This window comes from Motacilla alba, chromosome 3 (assembly GCF_015832195.1).
Source record: "Motacilla alba alba isolate MOTALB_02 chromosome 3, Motacilla_alba_V1.0_pri, whole genome shotgun sequence".
Taxonomy (NCBI): Eukaryota; Metazoa; Chordata; class Aves; order Passeriformes; family Motacillidae; genus Motacilla; species Motacilla alba.
The window spans coordinates 66205007-66224503 of NC_052018.1; the positions used below are offsets into that span (position 1 = coordinate 66205007).

At 35.5% G+C, this 19497-nt stretch overlaps 1 protein-coding gene across 16 annotated transcripts in view; it reads left to right on the forward strand.

The window, feature by feature from the left end:
- Positions 1-19497, forward strand: part of STXBP5 (syntaxin binding protein 5) — a 105767-nt gene that overhangs the window by 33175 nt on the left and 53095 nt on the right. For all 16 annotated transcript variants that reach the window (XM_038134087.1, XM_038134085.1, XM_038134090.1 and 13 more), the window contains 3 exons: positions 7880-8014; positions 9123-9186; positions 11501-11584. In XM_038134087.1, coding sequence (XP_037990015.1) covers positions 7880-8014; positions 9123-9186; positions 11501-11584 — 283 coding nt within the window. The remainder of the gene's footprint in view (positions 1-7879; positions 8015-9122; positions 9187-11500; positions 11585-19497) is intronic.

Consider the following 19497-nt stretch of genomic DNA (forward strand, 5'->3'; position numbering starts at 1 on the left):
AAAATCAAGTGATAAGGCTAGGACTTCATTAATTAATTCTGTAGTCTTCTGGCACAGCCTTTAAACAGCTCTGTCTAATTCCTTTCTTTTAGTCATGTGGAAGAACTACTGCCCAGTGTGTAACAACACAATTTCTAGTTTTCATATTTGTTTATCCAGTTGGTAATTGAATTTTGTAACCTCACTTTCAGGTGTTTTAAACATCTTAAGATACAAACTGCAGAGCTAGCTTGTTTATAAATGCTTCTGTTGTGTATTTAAATATTTTGTAAACTTACCTGAAAATTTGAGTTTTAAATCTGTAAATTATTTCAGAATGCAGTCTCTAGTATATGACAGGAAAGTAATGTGAATTTTTGCTTTTCTACTCATGAATTTTAAGAACAGGGAGTGGTGAGAAAGAGCTGATTCTTTTTAATATAATTCTGTGCCATTACAGGCTCTGTTCTGATATGTGGAAAATGTCTTTGGGTGACTTACATCAATCTTAGATTTGAGCAAAACATTTTTTTTTTAAAGAAGTGGCCAAGAGGCCTGAAAGATGCTGCTTTCTCTCCAATCATTAAATGAGTAAAGAATCTGTAGACAAAGAGCTGACCATTAATGGATTCATAGCTCCTGACTGCCTTTTGTAACAGTGATGGTTAGTAATTTGAAGCAAGTCTTCTGAAGCAGGAATTGGTGAGGTTTTACATGTCTTGCAAATCAGTCACTGACAGCTGAAGTTACTGACAGATGTCAAAAGCTCAGTGCAAAACAAGCTAGTTAAAGTTATTTAGGCTTTTGTTTGCTTCATTTTGGAGGTTTTGCAGCTGCTTTATGTTCTAGTTACTGAACAAGGGTTAAGAGATAGTAGACCAATGTCATGCTTGGCCACTGTTCCTTGACTGTGGGAAGTGGTGTGTAGGGGCCAGGACAAAAATGCATAATGATGTGGAACAGTTGTTTCTGTGACTTGTCATGCAAAAGCGTCTAAAAACTACCTCTTCTCAGAATGCATAATTCAGTGTGTGAACTCAATATCTCAGGTTTTGTACATCTCTAAGATGACTTCAGTTGATCACTATCTATTTCCTTTGCCATCTGCATATCTATGTATAAGTATCTTAAACACAAGATTGTTGTGTGCTAAGTAATGCAAGATTCATGTCAAACTCACTTTAACTCAGCAGTAAATATAAATGTTTCACTAGGCTAGATCTGAAATAAGTGTAGTTAAAACATCTTATTAGGGTAAATATTGAAAGCATGTTTTGAGATGCATACATACATGCATACATAACTGATCTGGCTTTAGTTGCCTGCCATGCAGAAACTGTTTAACTTGATGCTGATCTGAGGTGTGAAAAGTCAAATATGCATCACTAACCAGCCAGGGACTTTGACAGATCCTCTTTGAGAGGGTGAAGTGACAGACTAACTTGATTGAAAAAAGAAAAAGTAGCATGGGATGACAAATTTGAGGCCCGTTTGCCAGCTCCTTTGCCAAATCGAACCAGCTTTGTATGCAACTATGAAAAATTTGTTTCATTTTCTGAGACTTACATCCTTCTTGAGTTGACATTCACTGTTCTAATGCCAAAAGAAAGTTTCTCTTTATGGTAAGTCATAAAGCAAGAATGGCCTAAAAATAGAACTGAGTGTTTTGTGCCAGTACTCTGCATATTGATCTTTGAATGCCTTGATAGCAGTTTAATTTTTAATATGTCAAGTTCTGTGCTGTGGGATTTAAATAGTTTTCCTCAACACGAAACTGCATAATTCAGAGTTACAAAATTATGCTTAAAATATCTTTGGCTTTGTATCCTGCTGTAAACAGCAGCTTTAGCATTGTGTTTGGAAGACTGTCTATGGAGAGTGGAAAATCCTGCTTGTATTTACCTATTAGCAATAAGATTTTAAACTTCTGTCGGCACATATGTTACCTTGTTAGATACTGTAACCTTGTGCTCAGCCTGTGCCTTAGCAGACTTGGGAGTTTTCGTTCACCTTGAATTTATAAACTGACCAATTCTGCCACTTTGTGGATAACAGAAGGACATACAGGTTGTCTTGCCTGTGAGAGCAGGCGGTGATAGACATTGTTTATGGGGTTTTGGTTCATTTTTCACACATAGCTAAATTTTTGGGTTGGGGTTTGTTTTCTTTTTTCACACTTTTTTAAGTGACTGTCTTCAGAGTAAGAGGCAATGATCACCTGGTCTCCTTGCCTTGGTGGTGTCATATAAAGCCTTTTACCTAGTGAGGTCAAAATTTTAACTCAGTGGTGATTCATTAGGGCATGTAATTAGAAGGAGTTTGATCTTGTTTCAAGAAACTAGCAGAAGAAAATTAACATATTGGCTGTCTGGATTTGTTATATATGTGAATGTTTCTTTCACAAGGATCAAAGTGCTTTGAAAAATGTTTCCTTGAGGCCATGCATGCATGCAGAGTTCCACATGTCAGTGTGGTTGATGCAACTGCAGTTGCATCAGCTGCCTTCTTCTGCCTTTAGCACTGAGGCAGAACCAAAATGCTGAGTCCTGTCACTCAGAAATTTCAAATTTCAGATAAACAGTTTTTAAATTGCCTCAGTTGCCATGTTAGCTATGCTTTTCACACTGACTTTCGCAGTGATATGAGGCATTTAATGGCCAACTGCTATGTTCTTGGCCAGACTTTGACCTCTAGTCTTTAAGTTCTGCCTAAATGACAGGCTTCTCAATCAGTGATAGGCATAATTTTTCTGCCTCGTGTGGTAGGGCTACATCTCCGACATTGCCATTTTTTTCCTGCAGTTTGAGTTTGTGACTCCCTACGGGCCTTTTGAGGCAAAGGATTTGAAAACTAAGAGAATTTTTCAATATTGAAAGAGTTCACACAAAACACTCAAAAAATCTGGAACTTTCTTACCACGGATGAAATACTTTGCACTATATATTTGTGAACTCCTCTTGGTGTGTCTGACATGCCAATGGTCTGTTACTTTTTGTGTCATCCCAAGACTGTTGAGTGTCTTGCCCTGGCACATGCTTACTCCATCTTGACACCCCTTATGTCCACCACAACTCAGATACTGAGCACAGGTGCTTCTCTGCTGCCTGATGAAGCAGCAATTCAAGTCAATGGATTTGAGGAAGCAACATTTGGAGTGCTGTTGGGGGATATAAATGGAAATTAAGTACCTGGTTTAGTTCCTACTGCATTTGCCTCCTTGTTCTTTTGGTGGGACATTTTGGGAGGCACTGAAGAGCATCTTCTTTGGGATGCATCTTCCTCTGCTTATGCCTTCTGTTCTTTGAGGCCTTTTTTGTACAGGTAGATGTTCTAAGCTTATTGAAGTCATCAGATGTGGAAAAAGACCCTTTTGCAGCAGTCAGGCAGTATCAAAGCTACTGCTTGCTTCCATCAGAATGTCATTTTGACACTGGCTTTTGACTTTTAAAGCCCATGGAGGACTTTGACGAGAGTCCATGGGTTTGGAGTCTACACTAACATCAGAATTAAACTTCTCAGCTTCTGAATTTTATGTGGTGCTATCTCATACATGAAAGGTTGAGGATAAAGGTGTGCAGAATACAGCTTTGACAGCTTAATCTTTTGCTTTTATTTTGCCTATACAATAATGATCTGAGCAGCTGTGTGCTTACAGTTACTGCAGACCTACAATGATAGCCTGAGGCACTAGAAATATTTTAGTGACTTAACAATAAAACCTGTTATCAGTGTTTGTCATACTTCAAAGTATTTGTCACTATGCTTTGTTAAAGCAGTGAAAAATTCTGAAGTATGTATAATGCTTCATAATGCAGTAGACTAGGAAAAGGTAAAGATTAATTTAGAAGGATTTCTGCTGTCATAATAATACAGTCAAGTTAATAGCCTGCCATTTTTCCTTAGCATTTCCTCTTAAAAAACTAATTCTTTGAATAATGTATTAATTTAGTAAGTTGTGTTCTTTAATATTTCTGTATTTAAATTTCTGTAGTGAGTATTATCACTTGCTGAATTAATTGTTTTTATATATTTTTGGAAGCAGCAGCAATTAAATTTTTTTAATAACTTTGACAGATTGTCAGAAGAGATACATGGTCTGCAGTTTAAAAAGGGAATCCTTTCAGCAGGTTAACAAAAAACTTACTGAAGAATTTTTTGTCATTTTTAAGACTCTCCCATAAGCAATATGCTAAATTAATTTTAATTAGTGTAAGAACAGTAAATATTTTATCATTGTTTTTCCCTGTGGGTGTGTCACTTGCTTTTCTGTATATAATTTTGTTTTCTTGAACTATTAGTTCAAATTTTACAAATTCATTTTTCAAGAAAGAAAAATCTTGCCTTTGTATTTTTTTTGAGGGGTGGGGAGGGAGCAGCTTGGCAAATATGTGTGTGGTGAGGATGAAGATTTTGTGCTTACAGTAAATTACAGCTACAGGAGAATTTAAAACTACCCTGACTGATTTGGGGTTGTATAACAGTGCGTCATTTTAGTGATGATGTTAGTTTATACTAAAATCTTCCTTTAGATTTTGCGTTGAAAAAATAAATCTCCTTGAAGCATTTTTTTCCTATAAAGGGATCTTTCTCTTTGTGAAGATATGGGAAAGTGAAATATTTGAAATGACATGCTGTGCCCTGTACTGATTTATGCTAAAACTTTGGTCTGTTTCACAAAATGTACTAGGCTTACTGAGGGAGCTGAAATTGCCTTGGAGACAACATGAGGAATCTGTTGTGCCATGAAAGAGCTGCCTGCAAAAGCCTGCTTTCTGTGACTGCTGGCTCCGACAATCCCAGGCTGTCGCTTTAGATCTACAAAACTGGACGATTTTAAATCAGATGCTTCTATTTTAGTATTTTTGGGCAGAATGGCTTGCTACAGGAGAAAAGTATGGCAGTCTGCTTTTGACTGCTACATTGTTTTCGGGCAGTTGGGGTTTGTGTACAAGAAAGACAAGTACAAAATTTTTTCATCTGTAGTCTTTTTGATGTGTTCTCAACAATTGATTACATTTTCCACTATATATATATAAATCCATTCACAAATGGTAGGGAGAGAGGAGGAAGACTGCTTGAGTTGTAGAAATGGCTAGAGGATTAGATGGCCAGTTCTGCTTCTGTCGATCTTAAAATACATTATGGATGAAGTACATTCTAATCTGGTGGCAAAGAGATAAATGCAGATTTTTCTTTCAGAAAGCTTTCAGAACAAAAAAATGCTGTCTGTGGCCAAGTGTCAAATAAACAGGTATTGCATCACTACCAAGAAGACTCTAACCTTTTGCTTCCATCTTCCAAAAGTAGTTTGAATCATCAGTCCAATTCTCAGCAGAACTAACAAGGCTGCTCAGGCCATTCAGATGGTCCTATCTTCACTGATTTTTAGTTTTTAAGAGGGATGTAACACTTCTGAAGTTGTTTAAAGTATACATAGCTTAAGGTGAAGCCTTAATTAGTGAGGAAGGAAGCTCAGTGCATGAACTTTGATGTTGGAAATATTATTCTGTAAATTTTTTAAATAAATGCAGTTTTCTGAAATGAGTCATTAAGTCAAAATATGGTGGAGTTTCTGAAAGTTGGAAGACATACAGTTTTTCTATTAAGAAAATATAATAGTAAATTTTCTTTTTATTTGCAAATGGAGTAACATTTACTACATTCTGGGAGAAATGTCGATTCTTATAGCAGGATCAGCATGCCATTCCTTTTGGATTTAACTAGTTTTTCTGTGAAGCAAAAGGTCTAGGAATATTTTTTAGTTTATAGAAAAATCACACAATTTTGATTGTAGAAGAATGGTGAAATACTTTGAAGAATAAGGTTAAGAACTCTTATGTGCCTATTCTTTCAATTTTGAAGTCTTTTCAACCTCCTGCCTTTGAGAGTTTGTAAATATTTTGTGAAGCTATTTGTTCTCTTCATTTACTGTTAGCATGGAATCAGTTCATTGTTTGCTAACTCTTGACAAAATTCATCTCAGTTGCACAAAGGAGACAGTAAATTGAATGTCCCTGCATATTCAAGAAGAGTATCAAGAATATTGAGGAGCTTCTTTAAATGTTACCCTTAGGCTAAAACAGTCAAAAAAGGCCAAACTTTTATTTTTACCCACTTTAAATGATGTGAAATAGATTGGTTTTCATAACGAAAGTGCTGGACAATTGTAATTGTAATTAACAATATTAACTTGATAATCAAGACAAGCCTACAGCCCTGCTACTGATTATTTTTTCTGGCTGCTAGGCCATGGTTTTGGATCCAACTTATCTGGTTGCCAGCTGCTTCTGGCACGTGGAGTGCTGGCACAAAAAGCTGCTGGGGTACTGCAGAGTGCTGAAGGTTTGTTTGTCTTTGCACACATTATCTGCCTGCCTAGGAAGAATGTGTACCAATGTATGTGATTCAGGTTCCATCAAAATCCTTTTTTTTTAAAGGATGTTGGGGAAACACAAGTTTTCAACCTGTGGTGGTTGCAGATTAGTGTGCTTTGTTAAATGTATTACAACGTCTGCAAGTTGAGTTGGAAGGGCATTTTAAATCAAATATGTAGTATTTTTTTCTGTGAAACATCAGTGAAAAAGTTAATGTAGTCTTTTATTTTGGCATAAATGTTCAAAAATAAAAACCCCAAGATCCAGGGGTATCTGGATCTGAATCCAGGTTGTATCACTACAGAAGTTTTAACTTTTGAAACCTGCAGTGCAAATTAACATCTCTTCAGCCACAGCAGTTTCTCTCTTTGCTGCTGTTAGCTTTTCCTTTCAGCTCAAGTTGGTGTGCATATGCAGCAGCTAATGCAAAGGATCTAAAGCTGTTCTTTGCATAAATACTTAACGGGCTTGTGAAGTGATGCATGGATTTGGCAATAAGCAACCCAATTGGGAGAAAACAAGAACATAAAAAATTGTGAAGCTAAGGATTAGAGCTGACAGAACAAATTCTTGTTGAATAATTGTTTTACCTTATCACTAAAGCATTTCTGAAAGCCCAAATTTGATAGCTAAGTAATTTAGCAATTTCTTTCAATGTCAGACCCTGTCGGAGTAAAATGGTTTAGAGTTTCCAGAAAGTTTCTAGACTCCAATTTCGAGTTAACATTCTGTCAGTTTGTACAGACATGATTTCCTTATCTTGAAGAAATAGTCAACAGTAATCAGGACCCAAGGGTGCAGAAATAATCAGGTTTTCAAATGCTAGTATTTGGGCTGGAGCTACAGTCAAAGAGGAGTCCTTTGCTGGTGCACACAGTTGTTAGCTGTTGAGTCTTGTGCAGGTACACCTTTCTAGCAGAAGAAAAAACTAAGAGGCAGAAAATTAAAACATGACTCAGGTAAAGTTACAGCCTGAAATTTTAAGTACTTTTAAAATTACTTTTCTAATTGTTTAGCATTATTCTAAGGTTTGCTCTTTAGGCATTAATTTGGATTACATGTGAACTTACTTTTCTTGAGTTATATCTTTTGTCTGTCTCCTTTCTTGAAATCAGCCTTATCTGCATGTGAAAACTTCTAAAATCCTTTGTTCTTTAAAACTTGAAAGTAGATAGATTCCAAAGGGAGATTTAGAGACTATAGGAGTTTTGTATTTTAAGTTTGACATGACAGCAGTTAAATACATTCAATAATTTTTAAAAATGACTATAATTTCTTTTTTGTTTTGAATGATTTACGAGTTTTAGAATACCTTGCTTTCTATTTTTTGTTCAGCCTAAGGTTCTACTTTGTCTGTTCATCTCTTACTTTGGTCATGTACTGGCTTTTCTACTTTACCTCAAACTTGTCTTACATATTCCTGTTTGCCTGTTGCCTTATTTCTACTTTTTGGTAGCATAGACTTTGCAGTGTAGTATATCAAAAAGACATTCCTTTAATTCCTTTTTGGTGGCTTTCTCTTTCAGGATAACATTTTGTCACCTGCCTTTCCAAAGCAAATGGCTATATGTGGGCACTGAAAGAGGAAACATTCACATTGTCAATGTGGAATCATTTACTCTCTCAGGCTATGTCATCATGTGGAATAAAGCCATTGAACTGTGAGTTTAACCAATTTTTGTCTGTGGAGGAGAGGGAACGGCAATGTCCCAGATGTTGTTAACATCAGTTGCAGGAATATCATTGTTATCTAGAGAGGCCTCTATATGCATCTTACTGCACTATATACACTATCAAAGTACATGGTCGTGCAGGTATTTTTCTTTTCAAGCATGTGAAGTGCTAATGTTAATATATGTTTCTGCCTTTTGGCAGTATTTTATCATAGTTCCTGAGGTAGACATGGAAATAGGCAAAATAGACAGTATAGAAATAGATGTTAAAATCACTATGTGTGGGGATAAGATAGAAAAAACATATTAAAATATGTTGTGGCTGGATCTTGGACAGACATGTCATTTCTACAGTTGGGGATTAAAGACCAAAGTGTAAAGATAATGCATTTTTTTAAGAGGGCTGATGTATTCTGAGTTGGAAGTGACTTTCTGAAATGCAAATTTAAATAAGTCTATTCGAAGACCGAAATACATTTTATGGCTATTGTCACAACATCTCCTTTTTTCAATGTTAAAATTGTATGTACAAATATAGTGGTTTGTGAGGGAAAGATGTAGTTGTGTGCTGCTCTTTCTTGTGCTGGTGTTTTGTTCCCAGTACATCTTCTTTCAAAAATACATGAAGTCTGTCATTTGCCAAAGGATGTTGAAGCAAACACAGCTCTTTATTAGTCCATTTCTTCAACAGCAAAAAGTCCACATAAAGTGTTAATTCTGTGGTTTTGTAACAATGGCCATCTTAAGCAGTTTATGAATGATAGCAAAACCAGTATTCCATGAAAAAGTAAACATTTTATCCTACAGTGTCAATTCTGTAACAACAGATGTTAAGATAAAATGTTTAAAGTTAATGGTAATTTTTTTTTTTTTTTCTTGCTAGGCAGTAGTATTTCCTTAAGACAGAAAACTAAGTGTCTACAAACAGACACAGTATTTATGGGCTTGAAGATAAAAGTAAAAGTAACTCCATTTTGAAATGTCACAACTTGCTTACATGGAGTCTGTATCTGCAGAATCTGTATTACTTACAATAATTTTGAGATACTGTTTAGGGCAGGGGACAATTTTTAAAATGGAAATATTTCTGTTTTAGGTCATCCAAATCTCACCCAGGACCTGTTGTCCACATTAGTGACAATCCAATGGATGAAGGAAAGGTAGGATATTTTAAAGACTCTTCACACCAAGACGTTTTTAAAGTAGACTACCACTGCTGTTTAAGGAAGGATTAAGTATATGAAGACAACAAAGGTTTTAGGCCTTCATTGTAAGTAACATAAAACCAAGTATAGACATGAGTGTAGGACACATTACTGGAATGAATCATCTTGTGATTTGAAGACAGAGATGAAAATGATCAGCTGCAAGACTTTTGGAAATAAAAGCAAAGATTTTTACTTATGGTGATAAAAATTAAGATGTTACCAAAAAAACCCAATCATAACTAGAATGCTTAAAGTGTGATGGAAATTAATTCCACTTTATCATGGTCTTGTGTGTTATTTCACAACTTTAAAATGCTAATTAATATAGCATATTTTTATAGAATACCATGTACTTTTTCTTTAGATTAACTAAGCTGAGAGAGGATTTTGTGCAATCTGACATCTAACTCATACTCCCATATTTGGCCATTTATTATAATCACTAGGTGCTGTTTGCTGGTGAAAATGGCCTACAGAAAAGCAAGATATTTCAGAAAAATAAACCAAAATATGTGAGAAAGATCTATGTATTAGACTTGTATTTTCATTCTTATGACATAGTATTAACATAACCATCTGTTCATCTTAAAAAAAAGTATTACAGTGCATGTTCTGGAAATCCTTGCAAGACAGGAGTCCTTGTCCTGTGACATACCATTTTGCTTACTAGTGTTCTACATATCTTGGAGAAATATTTTTTGTCTACTTTGTGGTTTTCATGTCAGTAGTAGATTAAATTGGAGAGAGGGAATAATTCCATTGTCTTAGCAGTGGTTTGAAAGCTTTAGCTAGTTATCAGCTTGTATCCTAAACACCTGAGGTTTCAGTCCAGCAGAGAATTTAATGAGTAGAGGTTTTTTCATTAGTATGATGCTCACTGCAGTAAGTGCATAACTAATTGGTTTCTGTGTAGAATTAGGTTTGAATCGCATTCCAGGCTTATGGACTCTAGCATATGAATGCAATGAAGCTGTTGTAATTTCAGGAAATACAAGCGATCAATTTATTTTGATGTATTCCACCCCACATCTAATTATTGTCAATTAAAGTTTAAAAATTACTGGCTTATTCATCAGGCTATAAATCAGTGTTTTGAGATGTTGACCTTATGCTTTTCTTATTTCATGTAAGAAAAACATTACTATAAAAGCCCCGTGTAGATGCAAAAATCCCCCATGTACACACTTTTAAAATTTGTTCATGTTTTTAGCTTTCTAATCGCAGTGGTTTTTCTAATGTTTTAAGATAAAATAGAAAAATTATAATATATGGTATATGATAGGCAAGATTATTATGTATATGTAGGCAAGATTATTTTTAAAATTGAATATTAATTCCTACTAGACCAAGCATCTCTAATATTTATGATATTTTAGTGCTGTATAGCACCAAAAGAGATGAAATATTTTATTTGTAAGCTTGTAGGACATCTGTTATTTTTATACTGGAGACAACTGTGCACCTTGAAAATCTTAACATGTTGAAAAGTCTGTCCAGGCAAAACTTCTAGGTGCGGCACTAGATTGTTACTACTGCCTTATGTTGGACATGGTTTATTTCTTTTTTTTCCATTAAGAGGAGTAGCACTTAAGATAGTCAACGATGTGTTAGACCAATTATTATGAGCAATCTGAGTCTTCACTCCCTGTGCTAAAGATTTGAACTTGCTTCTTGCAAAAAGATTATTTGAGAAATTATCTAGTTTAGTTTATCTAGCTTTTCTGCTATGAACAAATAATGTTTTTGGGGTTCCTTCAGCCAATTATCTCAGTTGTGATTAACTTCTGGAGAAACCTCATAGTACATAGTTTCTTTATAGACAATGAATTCTTACTGAGAACTACAGGGGAATGTTGTATTCTTCCAGCAAATTTAAGCAGAATGAATTCCAGTGAGGAAAACGCACAATAAAGTTCTCCTTTTCAACACCCCTTATTTTCACTCAGGGTGGAATACACATAGCAAGGGTTAATATAGATCTTTCTGCAACTCAAAGTGATTTCCAAGGAAACTTCAGGAAGACTCTTTCATTTTTTTCTGATTTTGCATAAATGTTCCTTATATTTTCTGGAACTTGAGGCCATTAGGTACAAAGTAAACCTTTCTCATGTTGAGGCCTTTGCCTCTTGAATTTTTGTTTTTATAACTACTTGCTGTTACTTATGTACTATTATGCTGCATATCTTTTGGGACAAGAGCCTCAGGCATTGCAAATGATGTAATTTTGATTTTCCTTATAAAGAATTAATGTATCTTCTTATTGCAGCTTCTGATTGGCTTTGAATCTGGGACAGTGGTATTATGGGACCTGAAGTCAAAGAAGGCAGATTACAGATATACACATGATGAGGTAACATTTTTCATCTGCATTACTTACTCTGAGGATATAATTCATTACTCAAATAGTGTCTTTTATTATTTTTTAATCTCTTGCTTCTGTCACCAGTGGATCAATAAGTAGGTCTCTTTGAAATTGCAAGTACTGGAAATTTTCTCTAAAAGAGTAGTAGGGCTTGGATAATAAACTTCAGACCAAATAACTTCACTGAGTTTAAGTTTGTAAAGTAATGAATGGTGGCATGGATTGGATTTCTTCACTAGGCTTTTAGATCTTACTTCTGTTAATCGTGTAACTTTCAGCTGTGTTAAGGGCTTAGGTTGAAACAAGATGGTTTAGCAATTTCTGTGATTTTGAATCTCTCACATATTCTGGGAACTGCGAGAGAAAATGGCAGGGGAAGAAGCCACTAAATAAATAGTCTCACTACAACATTTCTGTAACCACCTTTTCTCTGTAGAATAAGGTCATGATCAATTCTCTTTGAAATAAGATGAGGGGAGGTTCAAAAAAAAATGGCATTAGATGCCATTCATTTCTTTAAAACTTGATTTTTGAGAGAACAGACATTTTGAACAACTGAGATTAAGAAAAATGAGTCAACATAATATATAAGTTGATGTATTTAATTTAAAATAATATAAAAATGGTTTTGATTACATTTTGTTGACTGTAAAATGGCTTTGTCATTGCTGAGTACCAGCTTTAGGGTTTTTGCGGGCGGAGGAAGACGGGGTTGTTGGGTTTTTTTGGTGGCAGTTCTGGCTCAGTACTTGTACTTGTATGTATTCTACCAATCAAGAATTTGCTTGGAGTAAGAGGCTGTGAAGTAGTCTATGCCTTAGATCATCAGAAATGTCCATATAAGCCCCAGAGTATGTTATGCAAAGGACAATTTTTCTCCCTTCCATTTTCATTGCATGAACTTGATTAATTCCCTTTATCTTTTTTTTTCTGTAAATTTACTCATGTCTTTATCATCTTTTCTTCCTAGACCTCTTACTTGTTGTGTTCTTCTCTAACTTTTTTAACCATTCTATTTTGTCTTTGTTTTGTAAAACAGAAACACAGCAGCATAGTATATATGAGGATGTGGGCACACTGAATCTCTTAATCTTGATATTGGATTAGCCTTTTGATATTGCAAGCATAAAACTTCCTTGAAACAACCAACTGTAAAATCAGACTTGTTCTTAAGGTGTTACTTGTCAGGTCAAAGTCCTGACATTTAGGCTTTGTTTTTCATTGACATAGTTGGACAGTAAAAATTAAAGTCTTTCTGCAGTTTTTCACTGAAATCCTGATTTCTGCTTTGAGTGTGGTTTGGTACTGTCAGCAGACTTTAGCATCTTAATATTGTTGCTCTAATTTTCCAAGTTGCTTATGAATAAACTGAGCAGATGAGGTCCCTGAGGGTCTCTTCCATTTAGCTTCATCCATGAACTAATCAATTAGTACCAGCCTGTCTTTATTCCAGATTGCTTTACTTCCTTAACCGGTTATTTATTTGTTCAAAGCTATCTAATGGGTTTAGTTTCAGCTTCCTTTGAGATCCATTGTTCAAGGACTTTGAAAATTTTGTAGACAGTTTAAGTGGTGTTTCCATGAACCTCCTGCCTGTTACCATTCTTGGAGGTTTGTTTGACTATAGTTACCTCTCACAAAAAGCAGGTTAACTACTTCTTTCTGGTGTATTATACTCATCCATACGTCAATTGACTCTGTCCTTTATTAAAATTTTGTTGCAGTTTCTAGAAACTTACTTAAGGTAGATACCATTTTGCTTATGCTGGTTCTTTTTTAAGTTTTGTTGTCCATTTATTTGAGAATAAATATAGTATCTGTCTCAGTACTTTTTGGAACCAATTCTGACTTGAGAGGCTGAAGAGATCAGTGCATAGTTCAGGTGTTACATCTTTTAATTTTGTTAGGATTTAGAAGTGAATGCATCTAGATGTTCAGTTTGAATTTTTTTGAATGAAGCAGTGGAGCAGTGCCCTGTCTCAAGAGATCTCCTCTGTCTCTGGTTACTGTGATGCAGAGCAAAGTTCTTTGCCATTTTGTTTTCCGCTAACAAACTGTGTCAATGTGGACATTTCTGTGCAGAGAATCTTTCTGGCTAGTTTCTTGTTGGCTTCCTGTTTTCGTGGCATTGTTAGAGATCGTCTTTCACGCACTGACTGTAAGGGCCGTGTTCCATCATGAACACGTGTCCCAACCTACCCTCCAGGGACAGGGAGCATCTAATGTCACAACATGGTTCACCTCTTCTCTCACTGAGGGTAATGCATGTGACATTCTGCCCCATAGCAGGAGCAGGATTTTAAGCCTCAGGATTTATGCACTTGGTTCTCTGCTTGTTCTTGATGAGAGCTCTTCTGAGTGTGGAGTTGACAACCAGTAAGAAGAGAGCTACTTAGTCCAATCTTGTCACACTTGCCATCTTAGTGGGTGGCTAGGCTTCCTCAGGCATCATGAGCAGGATGACCAGGACATTGATACCATAAAGAACATTTGCTAGAAATTTTGCCATTGGCTTGGTTTCCTCCTCTCTCATCACTTTGTAGATGATGTTATTCTTAAGGCATGGAACTTGAAGGTCTGTGCAGTCTTTCACCATCATTTGATGCAACTTTCAAAACTTCAGATGTGTGCAGGGGTCCAAATGTCATCCTTTCTTCCTTAGCAGAGGAAGATCATAATGAGGGTCAAAATCTCTGTGTGTCCAGAGGTCTGTGGAAAGATACCTGTTATTTCCTGAGGGAAGATGTTGAATCCAATTATATGGGTTTGTAGCTTCCTGCTTGGTTTCATTTCAAATGGCCTGACCTTTAGGAGGCTTTCTTGAAGCCAGTTCCCATGTTGTGGTAGGGCAATCTCATTTGTTGCCTGAGAGCCAGGTTAATGGAACATTGTGCACACTTTCTTCCTGTCTGAACACGTGTCCCTTCCCAGCACCCTGGGCCAATAGCTGCAGCCCAAGGACACTAGAAAACTGAACCCAAGGACAGGAGCAGGTGGGTAACATTAACCATGGCTGGGGGAAGCAGCTCTAGGTCATGATTAGGGTTAGTGCTGATTGTTGGCATGTTCTTCCCTCCAGAACATTCTACTTACATGAAAATTCAGAGAATTTAGCTATAATTTGTACTTGATCTTTCTATATTATGAATTAATCCTGAACTGAAAGTAGTGTATATTTTTTAATATAACAGTAATACTTTGAATATTTAGAATTACTTAGAATAATGCACAAGTGTAACATTCTTTTTCAGAGAATTTGGAGGAAATTATTTGTACACAGTGGAACTGCAGCTGTGAATGAACTTTCGTTTAGAAAATTTCTTTCAAACCCTTTACTCAAAACATCCCTTTTGTCTTGGGCAGGCTTAATGAAACAGTAAGACTAAATTCCTTTTGCACCATTTTTAAGCCTTTTATATGCAGACATTGGGGATTTAAGAAAAGTAAGCTGTGAATTTGTAATGTGAAATACACTTTATATTGCAGTCATTTCCCAATCTGTATGTTCATGAAAGAAATTAAACTAATTTCTCAAGTATTGCTTTTTCCTAAAAAAAACTTCAAATCCCTCAACTGTAAATTCTGAAAACTAAAGCTTGTTTTATATTCAAGTCCCTTCTTCAAGTAATATTTTGTTTGTTCTGATGTCAAGTAAGCTTTGACAGCATTAACTATGATGCATTATAGATTACTATTTTTAGACTCAGTGTTCTGGTACATGGTTGAGTGTAAGAGATTATTTTAGAGCATTAAAAACATGTCAAAGTAGCTTGTGGAATTAACAGGACAGGAGAAAGAGAAACAACCCTGGTATGTGACTTGCCAGAAACCAATGTGTGTCAGTGTATTTAATTTCATTGAAACAATCTTTATGTTGTAATGTCATTTAAGTCTCATTAGCTACATTTTTTGTTTGTTTTCTTCCTTTCACAGCAGTTTTTCCCTTCCTTAGGTTGTTGACAAGACAGTTAGCATAGGTACTCCCAAGCTTTAAAATACTTTCTTTGTATATTTTGGTGAACTGGTAGAAAAGTATCATCATCCATTCATGTTTAAGCAAAAATGCTGCCCATATCCATGGAAATTAAAGGACTGTCATAATAAGGCTGTAAAATCTGGGTAAGATATGGTAAATAACCAGAGTCTGGTTTGCAGAATAGCTAATCATGGATTTTGCCAGTCGTGCACAGTGTATTTCAAGCTCAATTAATGTCACAAGAGAGTAAAGGATCATTGAGAAATCCAAGGAATTATGAAAGGCTTTATCAATGTCTCTAGTGCATTCCATATTTGCAGTAGTCTACATTCAGTGTTAGAAAAGTGGATTAAAAAATTGCTCTTGAAAACAGGGTAAACTGCTTAAATTAATAAGCAGTTGTGTTGACTTTTGCGTTGACATCATTGAAATCCTCCATGCACTGTTCTGGTTTTGGCTGGAATAGGTTTAATTTTCTTTCTAGTACCTGCCAAAGAGCTGTGTGATTAGATTCACTAGGAATAACCTTGATAACACACTGATGTTTTAGTTGTGCTGAGTACTTATTTTTATTGAAATTATTAAGCTGTTCTTGCCTCAATCCATGAGTTGTACCATTTTTTTACCTGCATCCCACTGGTGAGTGAGCAGCATTGTGGTGCCTGGTTGCTGCCTGGGGTTAAACCATGAGAGATGAGAAGAGTGGTCTCAAAATGTTCCAAAATCATATGCATGTAATCATCTGTACAGCTTAAATAAGCTTGTATGAATTTAAAAGAATGAGATTATTTGTATCAGTATTTAATGAATCACAACAGCTAAGTTCCTCTGGTGGAAAAATACCTTATAAGCTTCGGTCTTTATTGATGAACTTGTCTCTTAAATTCCAAGGTCACAATTAAATTAATTCATTTTTGTACCTCTTAAAATACCATGAACTAATATTTATTTCTAGGGATATTTACAAGCTATTGCAGAAGAAAATAAATTTCATTAAATGTTTTTAAGTATGCAATAATCTCTTGAAAAGCTAGTGATCTACTTAAGATATTTCTGTAGGAGCCTTGCATATAAATGCTTTTAATTTTGTTCCTCAGACTTTTTTGGTTTGTTTGTGATTGCGAAGTCTCCCTCAGTTAACTGCTGCAGTTGCTGCAAAAATGTTTCTGTCTTAAAATCAGGTATACTCACCTTCTTTGCAGGCAGCATAGCAGTAATTTTTCCACATGGGATCATCTTTCTGGAACAGATGGTGAATTGATTTTGTGTTTGTGTACAGCCTGTCTCTACATAAAACTCAGGGATAGTTTCTACAATTTCTTATAAAGTTTAGGCATATATAGGACAGCAAGGTCAATTGTGTTGTTATTCAAAAAAGTAAGTTTCCATTCCCCACTTCCCCAAAAAATACATAACTGTCTCAGAAGTTTTGAAACAAACTTCCCTAGAGTCCAGAACAGGTACCTTAAATTTGAATTAAAGTGAAGGAGATAGTAGGAATACTTCTAAAAAGAAATCTTCAGTGGTAATTAATTAAATATAAAGTTTTATCTAGACAAAGTTGGTTAGTTTTTTCTTAGAGTTCTTTCTGTTTGAGTTCCTGTAAAGATTCCCTGTATTTGGTTCATGTTCATAAATGGAAGGACTCAGAATGAAGGTAAGGTCAAGACAAGGTTTACCTGTGCAGACAACTCCAATTATGGATACAAATGCCTTAAATATAACAACAATCCTCTGTGATACTTGGGTATGATCTTGTTATAAGGGGTTACTTTCTGGTCCCATATGACCAGAAAAGATTTGAGACACAGTTAAATCTGCACCAGCTGATATAAGCATACTGCTGCATTATTGTACCAAAAAGAAAACAGGAAGTTTTAATCATGATGAGAATTAAGATTAAAACAGAGTGGTTTTTTCTGCATCACTAGGTTCTGTGTAGAATATTAGAATAAAAATATGCTACTCCTAGTGGCGCTTTAGTGTCTTAGAAGAGATGTTTTGCAGACACAGTGGATTCTGCTTAATTTTTCTATTTTATGCATTCCTCCAGATTCCAGCACTAATATTAACTCTGGAAAATGTTAAGACTTCTTTGCTCTTATGTGTAGGGATGATTTTTTAGATATCAGTTTTGTTTTGGTGATTGAGACTCTTGCTAGTCAACAGCTAGTGCTATCAGCTAACTACAGTACTACTTAAGGTTATTGCACGCTTTTCATTATAACTTTCTTGTCACTAGGCCAGCTTGTTGTGGACCTTGAAATAGTGTTGGAGCTACTTTTGGAGTTGGTTTTTATTTTTTAGGCTTACAAGAATTTGTGAATTGTGTGATAGCAAAGGATATTGCTCTATACAAAAGTTTATCATACCCAGCCCACAGAGTTGTTAGTTGGATTATTTTAAAAAACATACAGCATATATTTCAGTTACATTTTAAAAAATATTTAGCTGCATTGCTAAATACAACAAGTGACTCTAAAATCAAAGAGACTAAAACTAGGCAGTAAATAGCCATAAAGCCAAAAGGCTCATTGTTCTCTTTCAGAGGTTTTTTTTTACCTCCATGTTCCTTGCAGAAAGTGAGAGCAGTCATCCTTCTCCTTTGTGCTCAGATCTTTTTATCCTCTTAAGCATTAATGCTGTTTCAAGAGTAACAAGTTGTTGCGTTTCCCTTCTCTTGACATTCTTTCTCAAGAAAGGGAAGAAGTGATCATTTCTGAGATAGATTCTTCCTTCCTTTTGTGAAACTTGCCTTCTTACTGGTTCTTAAGACCTATTTCTACATAAATGTGGATCAAACTGTTTCATTTACACTGTGGGCTGCCTACTGTTGTCAGGGTTAGACTTCATATGTGAGATTATGTAAAATGTACTGATTATATTGTATTGCTAAGCCTGCTGTAGACATTTCTTTTTTCAGTGATGAGCTTTTTTAAATGCAACCTTCTCTTTACTGAGTCTGCACTCTCAAAATTGTTGATCCTTTGCTTTATTTGGTATAGTGTTGGTAAATAAATATTCAATGTTTATGCAAGATTTCTTTTATAATATCAGTTTTTGCTATATAAAAATTTATTTGACAGGCAGAATGAGCAAGAGTATTTCACTTTGATAGTAGGAGACATCATGTGAGGCATGTAGGTTTGTTTCTGAGCTACACATGTAGATGTGATACTGGTACACAAAATCTGTCTTAAAAAGTCTATAGTGATTCCACAGTACATGGGGAACAATATTAAATTTCACAAAGAAATGCTGAACTTAATCTGTAGTTTACATATATCCAGATGTGATATTAATTTATATTGGGGAATTTTCTACTGGAGGCTCTAGACTCATGTAGCATAGCCATTTTCCTCTGTCATTTAAGCTCTGGATTCTCCTATTCAGTTTGCTGGAAACTGTCTTGTCTCTCTGTATAACTTCATGAAATATGAAGACCTGATCTGTGTATAATCAGTTTGAGCAAAGCTCACTTGGATCTGTCCTAAGATGTGTTCTTCACCCAGTAATTATTGCTTAAGCTGTCATTGCTGGTTACAGTCCACTACTGCTCACTCACCCAGGTTTCCTCACAGAGGAAATCCCAAGATCCCTGCAGAGCTGGAGTGAGTGTAAGCCCTTCTTAACCGACAGAATCACTACTGAAGGTATCCACTGAGGGTATTGTAAAGTCCATGAGTTTTCACTTATTCAGCATCTGCTTTTCTGATTTACCCAGAGTAGTGTCTTTGTCATAAAATCTACCTTTTCAGTAATACCAAAGTTCCATATTTCTTGCAGTTAATAGTTCCTTTTGCACCTTCTGGGTAGTAGAGAAATACTTTGTTTCATTATTTACTGATATTTTCATGCTATAAGTAACAGAGATGCTGGAAGCAGAAATGGCACCAATCCTTTCTTGCTAGTCAATATTTTTGCC